The following is a 20,448-nucleotide window of genomic DNA, read 5'->3' on the forward strand; positions in this document are numbered from 1 at the left end:
TGATAAACAGGGGTGAAGATAAATCCAAAAGTGAGCTGTCCTCCTCTGTAAACCGCTCTGGATCAGAGCAGAATCTGACGTGACTCTGGGTGTTTATTCCTCCAGTAGGTCTGGCTCTACACTGACTCTCTAATCAGCAGCTACGCCACCCGCTCAGCCAGCCCTCCAGAAACAACACTTTGCATGTCTTTTGTTTTGTTTTGATAGAGAGCCCTCCAGCAGCAGAAGTTCCATATTGTACATTTGATATGAAATTTGGCTCAATATCACAATGTTTATGTTGACATCTTCCCCTGCTGGTCTTCCTTCCTTTCATTGTTACGGTACAAACAATCTGTCACATCTTGCTTGTGAAGTTGCAAAAGTCTCAGGAGGGAAACAAAGCCGTTACGCTCCATTCTCTAGGTTTCCCGCTGTGGCTGTGGAGCGGTACCGTGTCGTGATCCTCTTATTGCCGCCTGAGTCCTGATATATAGGCCCAAAATCTACACCATGGATTTGGGATTATCAATGCACGGGGATGCTTACAGACTGCTCAGCATACAAAAAGGAAGTCACTCCAGTCATGACTAAGCTCCATCCAGCCTGGGATGGAAAGATTCCTCCCAACCAGATCAGTCATTTTTAGGCCCTGCTGGGACGAGCTGCAGAGGTTGATGAGATCAGTTGGATATTCGGGCTGCTTCATGATTCTCTCCTTTGCTTTGACTATAACTAGTACATGTATCAAAGCTTACGAAGACATAATTGGTAAGAGAAGTGCTGTATATGCTGCCTTATCTGACATTTCTAGATTTATGGTTGACTGCCGCTCACCCTGTGGGCCAATTGTGGATCGCCTTGATAAATGGGAGTCAGCACTCTAAGGTGATTTTGAAAGTAATGCAGTTCCTGTGGGAAGTACTTCATAAGAAATATTAGCACCTTTCCCTTCAGCACCTATCGCTGCATTTTGCTCCTTTAAGATACAGTATCTGTACACTTGGTGGATCATTTCCCACTCCATGAACTTATCTTAACCACCTTCATGAATGAGAGCGGCTGAATTTTGTATTAATACAGTTTCTACTAGTGTTTCCCAGCTCTGGTTCTCAGGGGCTTGAGGACTGATGGTTTTCATTCAAGCTGTTTAATGAGGACTGAATAGACACAAGATACCAGGAGAATGCATTTAATTACCTTGTACAATAGAAAACAAGTGGCTCTTTGGGTCCCAAAGATCTGCACTGGAACCAGTCATTGCAAAGTGTTCTGCATAAAGATGAAAAACTGTCTTGACAAAGGGAATATCAACACACTCTGCTCTGTGCTGGGCCTAACAATAGTCCCACCACACACACTGATCTTCCTGTCTTTCTTGCTGATGCCCACTAGGCGAATTGAGGGAGAATGAAGGAGTGATCCCTTCCCCCACAAACTGGAACTACTCGGTGTGTGGATCTAGGTTTTTATTTTTTATCAAGCACCCAACCTATTGTGGCTCCGGGATGTTCGTGTCTTTTTGTCATTTCTTATCAGTCCAGTTTGCCTGAATCATTGACCCTTCATCTGACTGAGGTTTGTGCACATTAGAATCTATGGCCCCCGACCACGGCTCTGAATTATCTGTATCGTGACTGTGCTGTGTATTGACAAATCCATGGTGCTGAAGTAGCAGACGGATTTGTAAATTGCACGTTTTTCTCTCCGTCCTGCCCTTCCATCTGTTTCGTCTTGGATCTATAATATTCTCTAAACTATATGTGATAAATACTCAGTTCACATGAAAAGCAAAACGAGCTCTTGTTTTCATGGTTTGAGTTTTTGGTTCAGTTATTATTTACTGTTTTATTTTGTCAGTTCTCAACTCATGCATCATATTTTGCTCTTTACTTCCTCTCTTTGTCGTTTTTTCACCTGTGTGTCTTTTTTATTAATTAGTCCCTGTGTATTTAAGCCTGTGTTTTTGTGTGTCATTTGCCCATGTCAGTCCTGCATCACCTGCTTTCTTTGTTCTCCAGTCCTGTTTTGCTCCTCATGTTCCCTCTGTGTTCCCATTGCTTCATTGGTTTGTACTTTATTTAGTTTTTATATGTTTTGTACTTCTTTAATTCTTGGTTTCACCCCCGGCCAGCTTCTTCTGTTCTACTGCCTTTTGTTGCCAGCTTCGTTGTCGACAGCCTTTTGTAACTTTCATTCTGGTTTGAGTATTTAGATATCCGCCTTGTTATTAAAGCTGGCCTTTTGTCCTTTCACCTGCCTGCCTCTGAGTGTCTTTCGTTTTTGATTAACTTTAACACTTATGCCATCTTTTGATATGCTCTTTAAATTGAATGATAACCATGAACTGCATTCAGATGAGCACTCTTCTATGACATGTAGATCATTTCCAAGCATCTCACTGAATAGAAACTCAATAGAATTACAACCCTCTGCATGCACAGTGCATTCTTCTGTCACAAGTTCAGCCCACACTACTGCACCATCTGAGCCAAAGGGTAAGTTTTGATTATATTACTGGAATAATAGTTTTTATGACTTTTCAGCAGATAGTTGCCGAAAGCAAAGCACAGTTTATAACTTGTTAACACCTTCTGCTAGTTTTTGCTGGACATCCCACTGTTACCACGTGGGATGTAGTTTGATTGAGAATGCTAATTAAGTAGTGTTAATTCATCTATTTCCATTAATTATTATGTTATGATATGGTAGAATGTTTGTTTCTATCTACACATAACCTCGTGTATTCCCGTTATTTCCCATAATATCTGTCAGAACGTGTCCATAAAGATGGTAGCTGGGGATGACAAATGTTGGTAGCCAATTTCTGTGGAATGAAACAACATTTTTAAACGTTTATTATATCTTACATATTTAGAGGACTTAATTGCAGATTTCCACACTCTTTCTATACTAATTGGGGAGGAATTCAAATCCAATTCCAATTCAAGATGTGTGGGTTAATATGCATGAGGTGCTGCATAGGCTAGTGATCTATACATACTGGTCACATGGCCTTGGAAGATGGTTGTCTTTATAAGGCGATGGTCATGTTCTAAGCAAAAGACATTTCATGCCATTTAGTTTCCATATGAAAGGAGTGTCTGACAGATCACATCATCAAAAGTGTGAAGACTGACCTTCACTCTGACTCCACTTGATCTTACAGCCAGATATCCAACCAAAATAATCCACTGTATGTAATTCCATATGTAATTCATCTATGTTAATCGAGGTAAGATCAAGGTTTAGAGTTCCTCTATACTTGCTTTATTCTCAGTAGTATACAGTTTTGAATAAACTTCTCCGAAACAGTAATTTATATTGGCTGCATCACACTAGTGTGACCCATTCTCACCCTGAACTGCTTGGATACACTGTCTGTTCTCAGCCTGCTTTATCCTGCGTGCCAACATCTGCCTGCCTTATCGCCTGTTTTAAAATGTTTGTCTTCTGAGTCAGAAAGGAAGCAGTTTCCTCATGTATAAGCTTCTGAAGATCTGAGGAGAGAATTATTTCAGGCAGTATTGGAGGCAACCGCCATGTGTGACTCCTGCAACCTCCTGCACTCTTAGAAATGAAGATGTTCACCATATTATATAGAAGGCTGAAGGTATGGAGAACCGCATCAAACCATCCTAGGAAAATACAACTAGCTGGTCTGAGAAGTATCAGGCTCCATACTGAGTGCTCCAGGCTTTCAAACCTGCAGGAGATGACTAAAAAACCACAGGCTACTTCAAAAATAATGAACAGTACACATACTGTTGTGTTTAATTTGCAGAACTTTGACTCAGCATGGGTTCAAGAAACTTTATACATTCATACTCATGTTTAAAGGTGTAATTTGTAAGAAATGGTCCAGTAGAAGGTAGGTAGGTGGGTACAAAGCTAGCTCCAAAACTACAGGGGGCAGCATAACCGCTGGTGCTGCTCAGTATACAATTTGCTGTGGCGACCAGCTGCTGTTAGCAAGTAGCTCAGTTAGCCAAGGAGCTAAGTGGCCCTATAAATTGAATGGAATCTGCCCACATTGCAACCTCGGAGGATGGGGGGAGTCACCGCAGGCAACAGGACTCAGATGCCAGTTTGAAGACAAGGGGTATGGAGGGGATTTCCAGCAGCTCTGACTATGACTCTGAAGAAACATAGAGTTGGACATCAGTGGTGGGCAAAAGCTGCGTGTAGAGCCAGAATATTTTCACATCTTACTCAGAGAATTGAGGATTTATTTCAACCAAACAGAGGTAAATGTGGAAAAACAAACCAAGTATGTTTTGGTGAGTTTTATTGTGTTCATGTGGAGTTTGAATAAAGAGTGTTTCACGCTGAGTTAATGAGACAATTAAGTTCATCTTAGCTTGGTAAAAGAGAGGAACTTGGCAGTGTATTTTTGTTCATTAAGGAAAATAGGTGTAAGAATATTTCCTTTCTTGACATTTTGTGAGTTTATTCTGTTAATTTAATAGACTAATTAGTTATCACCTCTTGTGGTACAAAGTGGTATTATGGGAAAGCACAGGCTGGGCTAGCTGGTTAGCACACTAACTTCAGTACTCTACAACAGAGTACGTAGACATCTTGGACACAGCATCAACTTTGCTGGGTTTCTTTTACACTTTGTTGATAATATTAGTTCATTTTGTTGTTTGTTCTAAACAACATTTCTGGCCATATCCTACTTATTGCCCCTTTTATCAAATGTGACAGATTTGACAGAATTGCCAAACATTTTCTGTTTATTTTCAGATAGTAGTTTTCTCCGCTGTTTGTCTAATATCACACTGAAAGAAAGGCAAGTCATCTGATGCCGTGCAGTTTAGACCCCTTGTATCATGGCATTCAATGACATTTGCCATTCAAATGCTATTACTTCATACTAGACTCTGTGTTCTTCTAAATCTTAACAACCCTTTGAATTTATCCTTGAAATTAATCATACAAAATGCCACATGACCAAACAAACACATCACTAATGAATATCAATAATTTACATTTCTAATTCCTTAAGTGCTTGTCCCAGCCTAAGCGAGCGTTTATCTGGAGAGCTCAAGTAACAGAATAGAATATCATCGCAGGCGGTTTGTATTAGAGCTGCAGCAGCGTGAATGGTGAAATCCCTCCCTGACTTGTGCAGTCTCATGGGTCACACTCTGCAAACACTGTCTTTGTGCATGTCATAGCCCCAATTCTGACTTTGACAATATTACATTCTCTGGGATCTTCCCTCCAGGCATTTCTATCCTTGTGAGCCCATAAGAAATACAAAAAGACAAACTGTTACAACACAGAATACACTCTGTGCTTTCAGGGCTACTAATGAAATCTTCTGATGCACAGCACAACATATACTGCGTCCTGCATATTTCATGGCAATCATATCCACAGGGATTGCGCTCAACAACATAAACACCTCTAAAATTCAGTGCAACACCACATGAAATAGCTGTTCACTAACAGCTATTGTGGAGCTTGCAGTTCAGTTTTTGGTGCGACTGTTTGAGAAAGGTGTTGATATAACTCAGGTCAGTTCTGAGGCCATAGTTTGCCGTGGTGTTGCCGTGAAGTGTTTTCTGCTATTTTGTCCACTGTGTCGACCGTGTGGATTGGACAGCAGCCATCTCCTGTGGCAGCACATGAATATTATAAAGTAACTGAGGGCCACTTTTGGAAAAGGCTCGAGGGTTTTTAGGGAGGTGGGGAATGGTTTATTTTTGGCATTTGCCTTTGTTAGCTACTTGAGAGACTGTGACACCACAAAAGCCTAAAAAATTACCACAGAATTGAATCAGCACCTTTGTTAAACCACCTCGTCAAAAGCTTCATTGTGAACTTCCCAGACTGCTTTTCATGGTGCAGCTGCTATTAAGAAGGTGCTTGCATCGATGCCAGATAATCTGGTGTAAGTAGCACAAAGTGTGGATGCCTAGGAAATGTAAAAGTATTGTGGTCTGATGAGTTGTCTTTCATCCCCCTTACATCATGTTGTGGGAATGTCTGAGGCGGTTGCTCTGTATAGTCCTGTAACAACATTTCACAGCTTCCCTGGTAGCCAAATGGAAACTTTATGTTTCAGTGCAGAGAGCAAAGAGGATTCCTTCTTTTGTCATCCCAACGATTTCTGGCTTTTCTTATTGAAGTCTGGCCCAGTATTCTGCTACACACATTTCACAGGACCTGTATCTAATGGCATTTCAAGGAGGTTTAAAGCCACTTTTGAAGGAAAAAGTAGTAAAGAAGTTCATTTTTGGATACATTGTACTTTTTACCTGTGACCATTACCACGTGTATGTTTATACTATCAGCACTGTATCAGCCATTTTCTACATTGTGAAAAGAAAGACGTTAAGAACAATACACAATAAAAAACCTCTGTCAGTATCCGAAATGTTAGGAACTGACTTACAAAATGGCATCTGAAAGAAACAGTTCACCCCAAAATGAAAATTCAGTCATTATCTACTCACCCCCCGTGCTGAAGTCGGATGGAGTTTCATAATCCATGAAACATTTCTGCAGGTTCACAGCAAAACACCGTGGCAGCATTGTCCTTAACAACTGATGTAGCTGGGAACAAAAACTACCCCCCCAGAACAAAAAAATGGCTGATTATGGCTCGCCAGCCGTAATCCAAGTCTCTGGAAGCCCCAAGATCCCAAATTGATTTGAAAAGATGTAATTTTCCTCCTTGTTAAGCTGAAATCTTCCCTTTAACTGCTGAGCTAAAAGCTTTAGCGCACAACTCCATCTGAAGAGGGTGCACGAGCTTGACCGCTTGATCCTTTCAAATCAATTTGGAACCTCGGGGCTTCTGGAAACTTGGACTATGCCAGATGAGCTGTATGGGACTGATTCATGTTTTCTTTCTGCCGACTTCATTTACTTCAGTTGTTTAGGGGAATGCTGTGAATCTGTTTTGCTGTGAAGCTCCAGAAATGTTTTGTGGACTGTGAAACTTCACCCAACTTTTTATTTACATCGGGGTGAGTAGATAATGACTTTTTGTTTCTCTCATTTGTAATTCCTCATCAGAACCACCGAGTATTTATGAATTTTTTAACATGTATAATATAAACCCTGCAGCATCTCTCATGACACTTAGAAAATAGATGCACCTGAGGCTATGGCTACAATGTTAATGTAATATTTAAGGTAACAGAAACATCTTTTCTTGTTGGCTATAAACAGCCACGTAATATGTGGGAGTAAAACTGATGGATGAGATTGACGGACAGGCGACATCTGAAAACAACATCCAAAATTACAATGATCCCTCCAACTAACAAGACCAAAAATAATAGTTTTTGCATCAAGGACTTGATGACAGAGTATCATCACAATGTACTCTACAGGATGCTGAAGGCCCTACATTTCCATAAGTGTGCAATGGGACAGAATCAGTAGTCAGACTGCGCATCCAGTTCATCCACATTTTTCTTGTGGCTCGACAGCTGCTGATTTACTATCATTGGAGATAATGAAAGAAATATGCTGCAATAGTTACTGTGTATCACACATCAATTTTACTTTTGAGAACAAATGCAGACAATTCATTTTGGCAGTGGTAAAATGACAGTGACATTGGGTCAGATGAGGGATGATTAAACACTCCACTTCACAACCTTGTGGCTTGAAATGTATGCAGAGTGATCCTCTCCGCGCTTTTCGAGAGGTGGAGAAAGGCATTTTTGAATGCTTTGGTGTTACACAAAAAGAAATGACATGTTCCTGACAGTTTTGGCTAAACAAAGGAAGATGGTCGTGAATTTAAATTTGTTTTTCTTCAGCTGCAGGGAAGGCAGATCAAAACCTGCCATATGCTATAATACACTGCTTAAATGGCTGAGTATCTGTCCTAATGCAGTAGGTGTGGATCACAGAATTACAGTATCCATGGCAGCAAATCAAGGCATTAGCTTTTATCTTGGATGCCCAAAATCAGCTCTTGTTTCACTTACAACAGTATTGCTTTGATAAATCGTGCAGAGAATTCCCAAAATGATCCAAGAGACATCCATTCACGTTGCAACGAGGGACTTTTAAAAGGATGATGGAAACCAAGAGAACATAAAGGCTGGAAACACATCAATTATCACAGTCATTTGCGATATATACCCTCAAAAGATGAAACCTTTTTGTGCGAAACACCATTTTAATGACATGTTGCAAGGGAGTTCAGCAGCCACAAATACAGTCACCTATCATCAGTGATGTTCATCGGTTCGTACACATTTTTGTTCATCAACAATATTCTCACACAACAGCCACTGTATGGCGAAGACAGGATGAGCATTGCAGCTGCTCTTTGAGATGTTCAATCATCAAGTGCGTTGAGACAATAGTCACGAAAGTCAGAGCTAATTGGAAGAGGCACATGTCGTTCTGTGTGTGAATTGAGGTTGCTTCAGTGTTTTTCTGGAACATCTGCAATGATCCCAGAGGAATGCTACAGAACCCTAATGAACATGGTGCACATAAAACACTTAAAGTAGACGTGTGTGTGTGTCACACTGTATCTTGAAAATCTTCTGTTCCCACACGAGATGATGTGTTGATCATCGGTGTCGACTTATTTGATAAAATTTTGCAAAGTTTAAATAGTTTAGTGAATTCACAACACAAACTACATTAATGTGATCTACTGTAGGAGAAAACTATGCATCATGTTTTGCAAAGTGGAATAATCACAGTGTAATTCAGCTAAAAATGTAACCGTGCATTATGCAACACACTGAACCACCCAAATTAGGTGATTTTATCACTTTACTTTAGCTGCAAATTACTGGCTTAATAACGGGGCCATAAATAACCACCTAAATGCTCCCAGTAGCTGCATAAATTCAAACATTACAACACAACTGTTTTAGATACCCATTAAAAGTATAATAATTCAAAGCAGCTTATTACTTTGTGCAAATTACAATATTTTTAGACGAACGATGTCCCGCATTGCAAATTAACAAAGATAAATCACCAGTGATTGAATACCTGGACGTGTTGATGAACAAGTAATACTGTAAATCACTGTGTCTTTGACACTGTAACATTATTTGTATTTAAATACTAAATAATTAAACCAGGTGAAATGTATTTCTACATACATAAAACTCATAAAATATTCTTATTTTCTCTGAGCTTTGATCATGTTTGAATGCTTTCAGTATTGCCTCCCTCTGTCACAGTCTCTGGTCATGTGTTTCAGATGACACGCCAAATACAACAGAGCCTATAAATGGCTGCTGGCTACTGGTGGATGGACTCGGCAGGGTTTTAAGTTTTAGCATCTAGCTGCTGGTTAGGTTGGACGCTTCCCAAATGGAGCAATCTGTAGTAAATTGGGTTACACAGCATCTAAGGTTGCAGATGGTGTTTGAAAGCACACAAGCTCACAATGCTTTTTTTTTTTTTTTTTACCCCGATTTAGAAAAAGACTCAGACACAAAAAGTGGGTTTGGGTGGTGTGCAAGGTTGACACTTTAAGATGAAGGTGATTGTTAACACTCAGTTTGAGGTTGGAATCCATTCTCGATCCTGGTCTCTGTGGAGACAATCATCCTCTAATAACAGTAATCTATCTCCTCGTTGGCCAGGACAATAGCTGTTCTGCAGGGGATGTAAACCTGAGAGAGAGAGAAAGAGAGACAAAGGGAGGGAAGAAAGTAGGGAGAAAATGACAATTGAAGATTAATGACGTTAACAAGATCACTGATTTGGGAGAATACTGAATCTTCAGGCTTTTTAGAAGTCAGACATGGAGGTGTCCTGATGCGATTGCTTCTCACAATCAAGGTCGACATGATTGCTAAATGAAGAGGAGGGGAAAGAAGAGGATGGGGGGTGTACTCAGAGGGATATTCAGATCTGAGCAGAAAAGTAACTCTTCAGAGGGGACAGTACACAAACACCTGACAACAGCCTTGAGCGAAGAGGGCCGTCAAGGTTAGAGAGGTATAATCAAAGTGTGACAGTTGCAGCAGCATTAGGACCTCTGGGTGGCAGTGGAGTCAGCAGATCAGCGTGAGGAGAGGAGTCACACCTGCTTAAAGTTGTGCCGGAGAACCGGTGCTGTGGCATTTCATTTTAGACTTTGAGCTGTGGAGGATATGCATCCTGGCGTAGCTGGTGCTGCAAAATTTCTTGATCAGTGACTTTATCTGTCTCATTAGATTGCATTCAAAGCTTGTGAATTCAAGTGAAAGATCCCCAAATGAGCAATATATTTTAAAAATGAGGGCAATAAAAAGATTCTTAATGTTCAATTCTGAACTCTCCAATTAATGCAATAACTGTGTGTTTCATCAGCTTTATATATTGGCGGCGCGTCAGCTGTAAATTTGGGATTCTGTAAAGATGCAATCTGCATGTGGGCTTAAACTGAGCTGAAAGAATCTCCCTAGTTTTGGTGGACTAAAGAAAAAAAATATGTCAGCAAAATAAGCACACCATGAGAAAAAAAAGCCTGGAAATGTCAGATTCCTTATATATACGCTACAAAGGAATCTTAGTGAGGGTGTTAGTTTGGAGCGGTGAAGCTAATAAAGTCTTTGATCAATCCTTTTGATATTCACACTGTCATTTGGAGGCAAGAAGCCACCATGTACCATTAGTCATTTCAGATTTATGCCAAAGGAAAAGCCAAGCAGACATAAATGATGCTATATTTCCCAACAGAAAACTGAAAAAGAGAGCAGAGCTGTAAACAATTCAATCACCCCCTGAACTCTTCAAGCCGCCCCTCAGCATCAGTGGATCTCAGCTCGCTGTGGATGTGTTTCTTTGGCAACAGTTTGTCACCAAGGGAGTCAAGCAGCCCGGCGCTGAAACACTGACACAGACATTGGTGACTAATTAAACAGTCACAGTGGGAGAGTCTCCATGCAGAAGCACCGCCGAGAGAAGGGAAGACAGAATGAATCACTGCACCTGTTTAGACAAAAGCTACCACTGTGCCTAACCTGGAATATGTCAACAGCTTTTATTTCCAGCAAATAGATAGCAATGGTGACAAATTCTAAATTAATCTGTGAACAAAGTGCAGCAAAAAGTCCCAAGTGTTGGCACAGCAATTAGTGGGAGACATTCTAATTAACATATTACTCCTTAAAAACGTAAAGGTGTTATGAATAAGATATCCTAGATTTCCCATTAACACTTATAATTCAGACAAGACACAATCACAAATGGGACAACATATTTCACAATATGTTTCAATTTGTGTCTTTATGTTCAGTGTGAGGGATTACACAACTCGAGCAGGTCTCAAGAGTCCTCTAGTAGATTTGAATCATGCAATGTCATGGAAATATATGGAGGTCAATGTCTCCTCTAGTGAAAAGAACTAAACATGTCATTTGAAGTGCACATAGCTTTAGTTAAGGAGCTAATGCTGCAAACACACTTGTATGTTCCTTTAGGCATATTAGTCCATTATTCAGCTTAAATCTTAACACATAGGTGCAGCAGATGTACAGTATGGAGCCAGTTTAAGTACATTTTACTTTACTCTTTGGAAGATCATCTCTGTTCACCCTACAGATCTTCAAGCCAGGGGTGGGGCCAGAGGGTGGTGTTGACCCCCTACCAGAAGGTACAGTAGTTGGCTTATAAGTGTCATGAATGGATTACTGAATGGTCATATCAGGTATGGGCTAAGCGCCTTCTCTGAGCCTCTGGTAACTGTTAACATCTATTTTTGACAAGTCAAACATCCAAAAGAGATGCAAAGCGACCACAGGGAGACATCAAATGACCGAAAAGGGAAGCAAGCAACCACAGGGACACAAAACAACCACAAAGAGATGCAGGACTGCTTCAAATAGACAACTACAAAGAGAAGCAAAATAACAACAAAGAGAAGCAAAACAACCACAAAAGGATATTAAACAACTACAAAAGGATATTAAACAACTACAAAAAGATGCAAAATTACCATCAAGAGATACAGAACAACTACAAAGAGACACAGAGCAGTTACAAAGAGACACAAAACAGCTACAAAGAGATGAAAAATTACATCAAAGGGACAGAGAATGACCATGAAGAGACACAAAACAAACACAAAGAGACACACAATTACTATAAATGACATGTATGTGTTGTTTGTATGTTTTGTGTCTCTTTCAGTTTGGTGGCTTGCTTGTATGTAGGAGGGGTTCAGGTTTGTGTCCAAGGGCTCAGTGTCTCATAATTCATTTGTGACTGTCGGTTTTTTTGCAGTTACCAACAGCAACTATTCATTGATATAGTTTCATATTAGAAGTGTGTTAACATTCCTGGTAAACCTATGTTATGATCTAATACAGATCACATTATCCGATCACCCAATATCAGTCTGCATTTGTTAGGCGTAATGTCAGAAAAAACACTTCCGATGTTTTGTGAACGCAATGCGCAACAGGCCACCCAGGTCTTCGAGCATTTGACTGGATTTGTCTGTATACGTCTATAAAGCCTCTGCTGTTTTCTGGTGAGTCATTTGGAGTAGGTGAGTCATTTGGCGTCACCAGCAGACACTTTTCAGGTCCAAGCAACAGCATTTACAACCAGTGCCAGCAGTTCCTGTACTGCACATTTGCAAATCTGTCCATTTCTGTCAAGTGTTTATATCAGAACTACAAAAACAAACTGAGATGAGGAGGAATCAATTTGTTTTTGCAGTACATGTACTGCATTAGTAGAAAAGTTAGCCGTTTGTCCTTTTTTTAACTTCTTTTGTCTCATGGAAGATTTTGTATTGCCCCCGATCCCTCTCATGTGAGGATTTAGATTTTTTTACTCACTCAAGTCCAGCCTTCAGGCTAATACTCAATCTGATCAATGTTCAAACGCACTGATGAAGGATTCATGAGGTGCTTCACAGGAATATATCATCCACTCAGTTTCTGTCTCCTGACCCGAACTACTGGCGAGAGCACAGCCTGACTATCTGTGCACTTAAAGTCTCCAGACATGTCTCTGCTTGGCTCCATTACTCACTTAACAAGGATCAACTCCCTTTAAGCACTTCTGTACATGTAGGTTGTACTTGAAGCAGGCCAAGGATGACTGGATAATAAAACCTAACCGGGATGGTTAACTGAGTCAAGAAGACTCAATTAAACGATAATGTCTGTTTCTCTATACAACTTATTGGTTATACGAACTTTTTGTAAAACTTTATAATGCTGCCCACGATTTAAGGCGTAATTTCTCGACATTTACTTTGTAGTTCCTCTGAACTTAAGGCATAATTTCATATACATATAAAAATATATAAAATACTTACGTATTTTTGTAAGTACTGGATACCAACGTTTATTCAGATCAAGCTGTTGCATTCAAAGAGCAGGCTGTGTTTTGAGTACGACAGAATAAGGAGAGGTGGACTCTGTGTTTACGTCATTGATGCTCAAACACAGTTTAAGCTGATGGTCAGTTTCCAGATATTGAACTTTTAATATGAAGATGCTGATCATATTACCATCACCATCTTGTTGCTGCTATTTACATTCACCCTGACAGAAATTTAAAAAATGCACTACATGTTTATGTTAGTAGGTCTCTAAATAACTGTATATATGTGCTATGTTTGTGTCGCACGGAGGAACTCACAAACTTTCATTTAGTTATGCAACCCTTTGTTGTATAATGACAAATGTATTACCTTAAACCCTGAAATGATACATATTATATTTTTTACTCACAGAGCTTACAAGACTGTTACTAATAAAAAAAACCCTTGTAACACATTTGACTCTGGAAAACGTTGTTAAGATAAGAAATTTTAAGTTTTCTGAGTCTAGTGTCTTGAATTTCAATTTATGAGAAGATTTACACTACAAACAATTTAAGGAAAGAGCTTTATAATTGTGTTTTTATTTGATGTCATACATTTGATGAATGATTCACATAATGCAAATGTATACAGTAAACACAGTATTTGGATTTATTAGCATGTGCTATATTTGTATGAGTATCTAAGGCTTGAAGAAGGTCTTCAACGTCCTGTCACAGCTGTACTCTGTTAACTCAGACTTCAACATCAGGCCTCAGATGTTTCTGATGGAAATGTACGTTGTTTGATCATTTCCCTCACTTCTATTTCTTCCTCACTTCAGCTTAATTTCTTTTTGTGAGACTGTCAAAGGAGACAACCTCTTTGATGCATGCAAAGTTTAGCTATCAAACGGTTTTGAAGCGGCTAATTATTCATCAGTGTTTCTCAGCGTTATGTCTTTGACATTATAAGGCTCAAACAAAACTGTAAATGTGACGAATTCCAGAAGAAGTTAAACGAAAATATATATATTTTTTCTCTTTGGAAATTGAATACCCGGACTATTAAAGATTTTTGTCTTGCTAAATGAATAAATTGTAATCGTTAAATTGCAGTAGTCCTCATTCTTGATGTGAAATATTCTCATGAATTGCTCAGCTGAGCATAACAAGTTGTCAGTTCTTTCATATGAAGGCTTGACTGCAGCAGTTTTTATTTGCATAAAAAGAAGAGTGCATTTTATTCTGCACTGTTTTATTCAGCTTAATGGCTTCTAAGCTGATGAAACGTTCATTGTCTTCATATTACCAGGGGTAAATAGATATAAGCCTGAGTGCTGTCTCTTTTGTTATTGATAACACATCCTACATTTATTGTGTATAATGTAATATATTAAGGATATTGCAATTGGGGAAAATTGTATTACATATTATGTATCTTTTAAGAATTGTCTATTACTTTTCCTGATGTGTTTGTCCTTAAACATAAATATACGCACATGTAAATATCTTATTTTGGATTTAATGATGTAACATTACATTAAATTACATTAGTCTACATTATATCAATTTTACATTAATATCAACTGATTTTTTGGCCACTCGGTGCTGAGGAAACAAGTTGTGAGAACAGCCTTGGCATATCATCACCTTTTTAAGTCGATATTGTGAACTGGCTTTTTTACACTATCAGCACTTAGAGAGCGACATTCGCTTTCATTTGGAGTCATGTTTCAGTCTGCCTGATGAATGTAAGTGTTGAACTCTTTTTCAGCTCTGTCTTTGGTCTCTACTGTGGTCTCAACCAGCTCCTGAGAAAAATATCTAGCTCTTTAGCAGCTAAATGCTTCACTATGTTCACCAACTAGTCGCTAACTGTACCTGTTTGTTTGGTGCTGGCAAGAAGTGTACAGTGGGTTTTTTAGAGCTTTTTCACTGAGAAAACAGCTGCCTTGTGCAGCTGAAAATTATGACAGTGGTGAGAAGGAATCAAAACAGTAAATCTACCGACCAGACAGCTGAACAATGAGCCAAAACTCACTATAAAGCTCTGGAAAGCCGAGGAGAGCTCCAGATTTGGGTGATAATTCTCTGAAGGTTTATGACTTGAAGCGTCTCCTTTCACATTGATTTCACATTGTCTTTTGATATACTGTTATTGCAAAAAATCAGTTCTAACCATGTAAGTTAAATAATACAGGCCCTTCCTCAATCACTCAGAATAAAAGCCAACGGGCGATCTGCAGATATAGAAAAATATTTAACGTAAAATAAACAATGAATACAGTTAAATACACTGATATGAGCTGATATTTATAGTGTACAAGCATGTGGGACATGTGAGCCTGCTGTTGATGTTGGTGAGACTCCACTGACAGGCAGTTTCTTGTTTTCATGTGAACCAGGTTGGACAAAGCGACATCAAAAACTCCGAATATGATGTATAAGGCTCACAGATGTATCAGCATTTCTTTGAGCTCTGTTGACCGCGTCAAACCTTTCAAACCTTTCTTTGCCTACTCTGACAGTCACTTTATTTTTTTTCTGACTACTGAGCTTCTGAAAAACTCCTGAGCAGGAAATACGTTGTGTTGCTGTGACAACAGGCACAGCGTTTTAATTTGTGTGAAAACATGACATAAAACATTCTTAATGTTAAAGTTGCCGATTTCGTGAAACATTGTTAAAAACACACACTAAATTAACAATGAAATGACAAATCTTGCGGCATCCTTCGCCTGACCTCAAGACACTTCGGGGTGCTGTTACACCCATTTTGGGAATCAATGGTCAATAGTTAGTGATAAAACTAAATATCGTTTCTCAGTGTGCTTCGCCACAACCCAAAACTGTTTTTTGCACTTAAATTAGAATTAGTCACTGACATGGATCTGATCAATTAGTAAGACAGAATAAATGCAGCTTGTTTTATTTTAGGCACACATACTTTAATCTTAAATAACTTACTTAGCAGCAACAATTACAAGTTGTAAAATGTGAATAACTTGTAACATGATCTTTTGGTAACATCTCCTAATAAGCTTTTATAAAAAGGCGGTAAATACATGGTAAATAAATTATTTAAAGCAGCTAAATGGAACTTTTATTTTTGTCGATTATGGCGGCCCCTGTGGACAAAAGTGGTATGAGCACCATCGCCTCGCGTCATAATGATCTTGATATGGTTAGAACTGCATTTGTTTTGAAAGGAAGTGAAAGAAAGACGCAATACATTTTTAATACTACCTCTCTTTTTTTAACATAGTTCTTTGCAGGATGCGTAGCAATGAGGTAATCTATCTATTTGTGTTTATGTAAGATTAATAACTGTAATATGATGATGGTGAAACAAAACTTTGTTTTACTGTTGTACTGTACCACCAGACTACAGAGCAGCTGCTTTCCTCATACTGTGACACTTCTTCCTCAGGACTCCACCATTATAGTTTTTATTACATGACTTATCCAACCCAAATAAGTCTGAATCTGACCTGGTTACAGGCATTAAGAATAACTATAACAACTGTTTAGAAATACTCAATTTTCTCTCTGATGGCCTATCTGCTTATGTAGGTCATATAGAGACATCAGTATTTAATTTAGACTGTTTCAAAACCAGTTACAAATTCCTTGTAGTATGTTGAATAATGCTTTATACATCATAATCAATTAATATGAAAACCTTTTGGACTGACAGGTTGTGACACTTTCATTTTGTTTGTGGCTTTTTAATTCAACAGGCAGACACCACGTGACCACCTGACCTTCTGAAATAGAGCAGCAGAGCATCTGGACTGGAAATACTGAAACATTTACAACTGCAGACTTGTTGGCTCAGTAGAAAAAGAGAAACTCGTGAACCTTTACTAATAACTCTGTGAACATTTGTACCGACAGAATTGATGACTTTGCAACGTTGGTCCAATTCATTTTTTATTAACGAGGATAAAAGATCAACATCAGCAAAATGTATTTTTTTCAGAACCTGGCAACCCAAAAGTTTTTATTAATGCTTGTAACTGATTCATTTCTTATTACTAACCAGTAATAAAGCAATTTTTAAACGTTCAAACTTATAAACCCTTTTAAAGGGAGGCTTATTAGCATATAGAGCTTATTAGCTCTCAAACTTTCGATTGCTGGCGTCATCTAGCTCTATGCATTCTCAGTCTGTGTGATGCATTCATGGAGGATATGAGAGTTTATTATCGACCGGTAACGAGGAAGCTGGAGTCCCATTAAAAAGACAGGAGAGAAAAAGTTTGCACAGACTTTGAAAGCAACAGTTGTTAAATAAAACATGGATGGTGTGGGCACCTTTTTGCAGCCCCCGCAGAGGCTCTTGTCTGATTATTCTTGTCAAAACCAGGTAGGTGTGAGGAGGAGGAGGAGGAGGAGGAGGAGGAGAAGCAGCATCTCTACGCAAGACTACAGTCTCACTGTGCAATCTCTTCACCTATAAGGGGGATACAGTATTTGCAGAAGGGTCCACACCCTGCCTCCTCCACCCCTGTCAGCCCTATTCCCTTCACTCCCTTTCATTCCCCATTAATTCACGCCGGTGCCAACATTAGCAGATGACTTGTTAACTAAACTTCACATTTTGGCCAAGAGGGACATGGGTGAAGCAGTGGTGTTTGAATTAATAAGAGTTGGAAAAGATTTAAGAGAATGTGGAATTTGAGTCCTGATGAAACCTAAGCTAATAGGATGGAGGATGAGCATGTGCGAGAAAGAGGAAGAGACTCTTTAACCGGGGTTAAATAATGCTTGATTGATGCTCTAAGTTGCAGCTTGAGCTTTGCCAAACACATTTTTGATAAATAAAAGTGCTCCATCCAACTCTTTAATATAGAGTAATATCCCTCATCCATTAGCCGCAACACTTTTAGTATTGATCTGAGGTGGTTCTAGATGAGTTCAGATAAACAAACACCTCATCAGGTGCTATGTCAATGCTGGCACTAACTAAAACAGCTTAAATGTGCTGCCTGGAGATATTTATCATTTTACTAAACAAACTGAAAAAGCACAGAAGGAGATGAAGGATGACTGTGCAGACCACTTCACAGACATCACTGTCCTCGTGCATTAATTGGATTCATTAACATAAGATCTAACACATGCAATCAGCTGAGTTACAGTTGGAGTGCTTGGGTATCGGTGCTGATCCTCACTAATTCATCCCTGACCTTATTCATAAACATCTTATTGCCTTTCAGCATTTTAATCAAGAAAAAATTACATCAGGAAAAAAAAGGAGGCAAACACGAGGAAGATCCTCGAGCACTCTGTTTAAAATGCATATCGGTGTTTCTTTCTATATTTCAAGGACCGACCCAGTTCATTCTATTAGCCTAAAGCAGTCTCCATGATGGAAGCCCACTGGTTCATTCTTCCAGATATTTTTTCTCCCCTACGTGACGCTGTGCGAGTTTAAGAGGCATTCACATGAAAAGGTAAGTTCTTACACCATGAATAATGCACATTGTTTGCCAGAGAATCTGAAAGCTCTGTAGATTTCAGATTCACATAACGCTCAATGACTCCAGGATAACTGCCAGCATGAGCAGAATGAAATGCATAGAAGCCAAATATGATATCCACAAACAAAGCCTAATGTTGTGGAGGAACTACAGACAATGAAAACCGTCCCCTGATAGACAGATTCAGCCTCTTTTTTTGGGTTGAGTGCAGTCATATTTGATAATTTTCTGGACTTGGCATTAAAAGCTAATCATATTAATGAGGAAGATAATGAATTATAGAGCAGTGGTTAAGCTAAGAGGCCTAGACCAGGGAGATAATGGCTTTGTGCCAGAACAGGCTACCCTTTTTCAAGACTACACACTTAAACCTCATTAAAAAGGCTCTAAAGGATCCTCTCACTAAAAACTTCATTTCAGGCTGAGTAAATTGATTTGAATGAAACATTAAAGGACAAAACAATCACACACTGACGGCTATTTCATCATACCAGCCAGAGCGCGTGCAAACCTCTTTTTCTGCATAAAGGACAAGACTAAACTTCTGTAAAACCATCAGTATCCACATGATGAATGCACAGAAACTGAGAAATATGCAAACATCACGTGTGTTGGCAGTGCAGCAAAGCAAGTACAATAAAGTGAAGCAATTAGACATTTTTATTCATTGGTAGGAGAAAGTCCTGCCAGCAGACTAAGAACTCATAGTAAACAATCTGACTGGTCATAGAGGGGAAAAAACACAGATGTAACTAAAAGTATTAATGATATACTTAATTAAATAATATACTTCAGGGGGCATTACGTTTTTCTTTTTAAAGCTGGGCCCTATGTTTATATAATAGGCGGGTAAATGACTAACAGGTACATAAAGTTTTGGAATCGGTCCATAGATCACCTCAGCTGGCTGCTTCTCTGATGTCTGACCTCCCTCTCACTCCTCTACACATATTTCATTTTAATACCACCAAACCAGAGTCGGTGATTGTTGGAACAATGGAAAGATTGCTGAGTTTTATTTTGTTTCTTTTGGGTTTGAATGAACACTGTTTTACAATGCTAAAATGACGGTTTCGTAAATAGAGTTTGGTGGATTTGGCAAGAGCAATGCAGGGCCTATTTCTCGTTAAACAAACAAGATTTTGTTCTTTAACTATCTCTGCAGGAATCCATAATGTCGTCAGACACTTGGAAAAACAGCCTCAGCCTGTCAGTGGCAAAAACAAGCACTTTCAGTGAATTTACTTTGACGGTCGAAGTTACCCTCAAAGATTATGTGTCAGCCATTGCAACATGTGCCACGGCTGTCGGCTGGGGCAATCTACTGGACCAGTTCCAAACCTCATCTACACACCAAAATATATAAACATAAGGCCCAGGTTTAGAATGCCAATGAACCTTAAGGGTGCAGCTAAAAACGATAATAATGGCTGCATTTTGTGTTGGTGTGCCAGTGTCTGCATCCAGGCACTGGGTTCGGGTTAGAGTTAAGTGAGGTTAACTGGGACATTTAATGGAACGGAAATCTTTGTTAATGTTATACATTATGGAAACTGCTTTTCCTATGACAAGTCCCAATTCTGGATCATGACACCAGCACACCTAAAAGGTTTGTAAGTCTAAAGCTATGCCCTCAATCTACACATATAAAAGGTATTTTGGTCATCGTTAGTTCACAAGAAATAAATGTCCCTTTTGCATAATAAAAGTTGCAATAATAGGAGATTAT

General features: G+C 39.1%; 1 protein-coding gene across 1 annotated transcript in view; it reads right to left on the reverse strand.

Annotated features, from left to right (window-relative positions):
- Positions 1–9,425: 9,425 nt before the first annotated feature.
- gbe1b (glucan (1,4-alpha-), branching enzyme 1b) overlaps positions 9,426–20,448 on the reverse strand; it is an 88,519-nt gene continuing 77,496 nt past the window's right edge. Inside the window, exon 16 of the mRNA XM_073489494.1 lies at positions 9,426–9,599. Coding sequence (XP_073345595.1) covers positions 9,537–9,599 — 63 coding nt within the window. The 3' untranslated portion in view covers positions 9,426–9,536. The remainder of the gene's footprint in view (positions 9,600–20,448) is intronic.

Source organism: Pagrus major, chromosome 2, assembly GCF_040436345.1.
Source record: "Pagrus major chromosome 2, Pma_NU_1.0".
Taxonomy (NCBI): domain Eukaryota; kingdom Metazoa; phylum Chordata; class Actinopteri; order Spariformes; family Sparidae; genus Pagrus; species Pagrus major.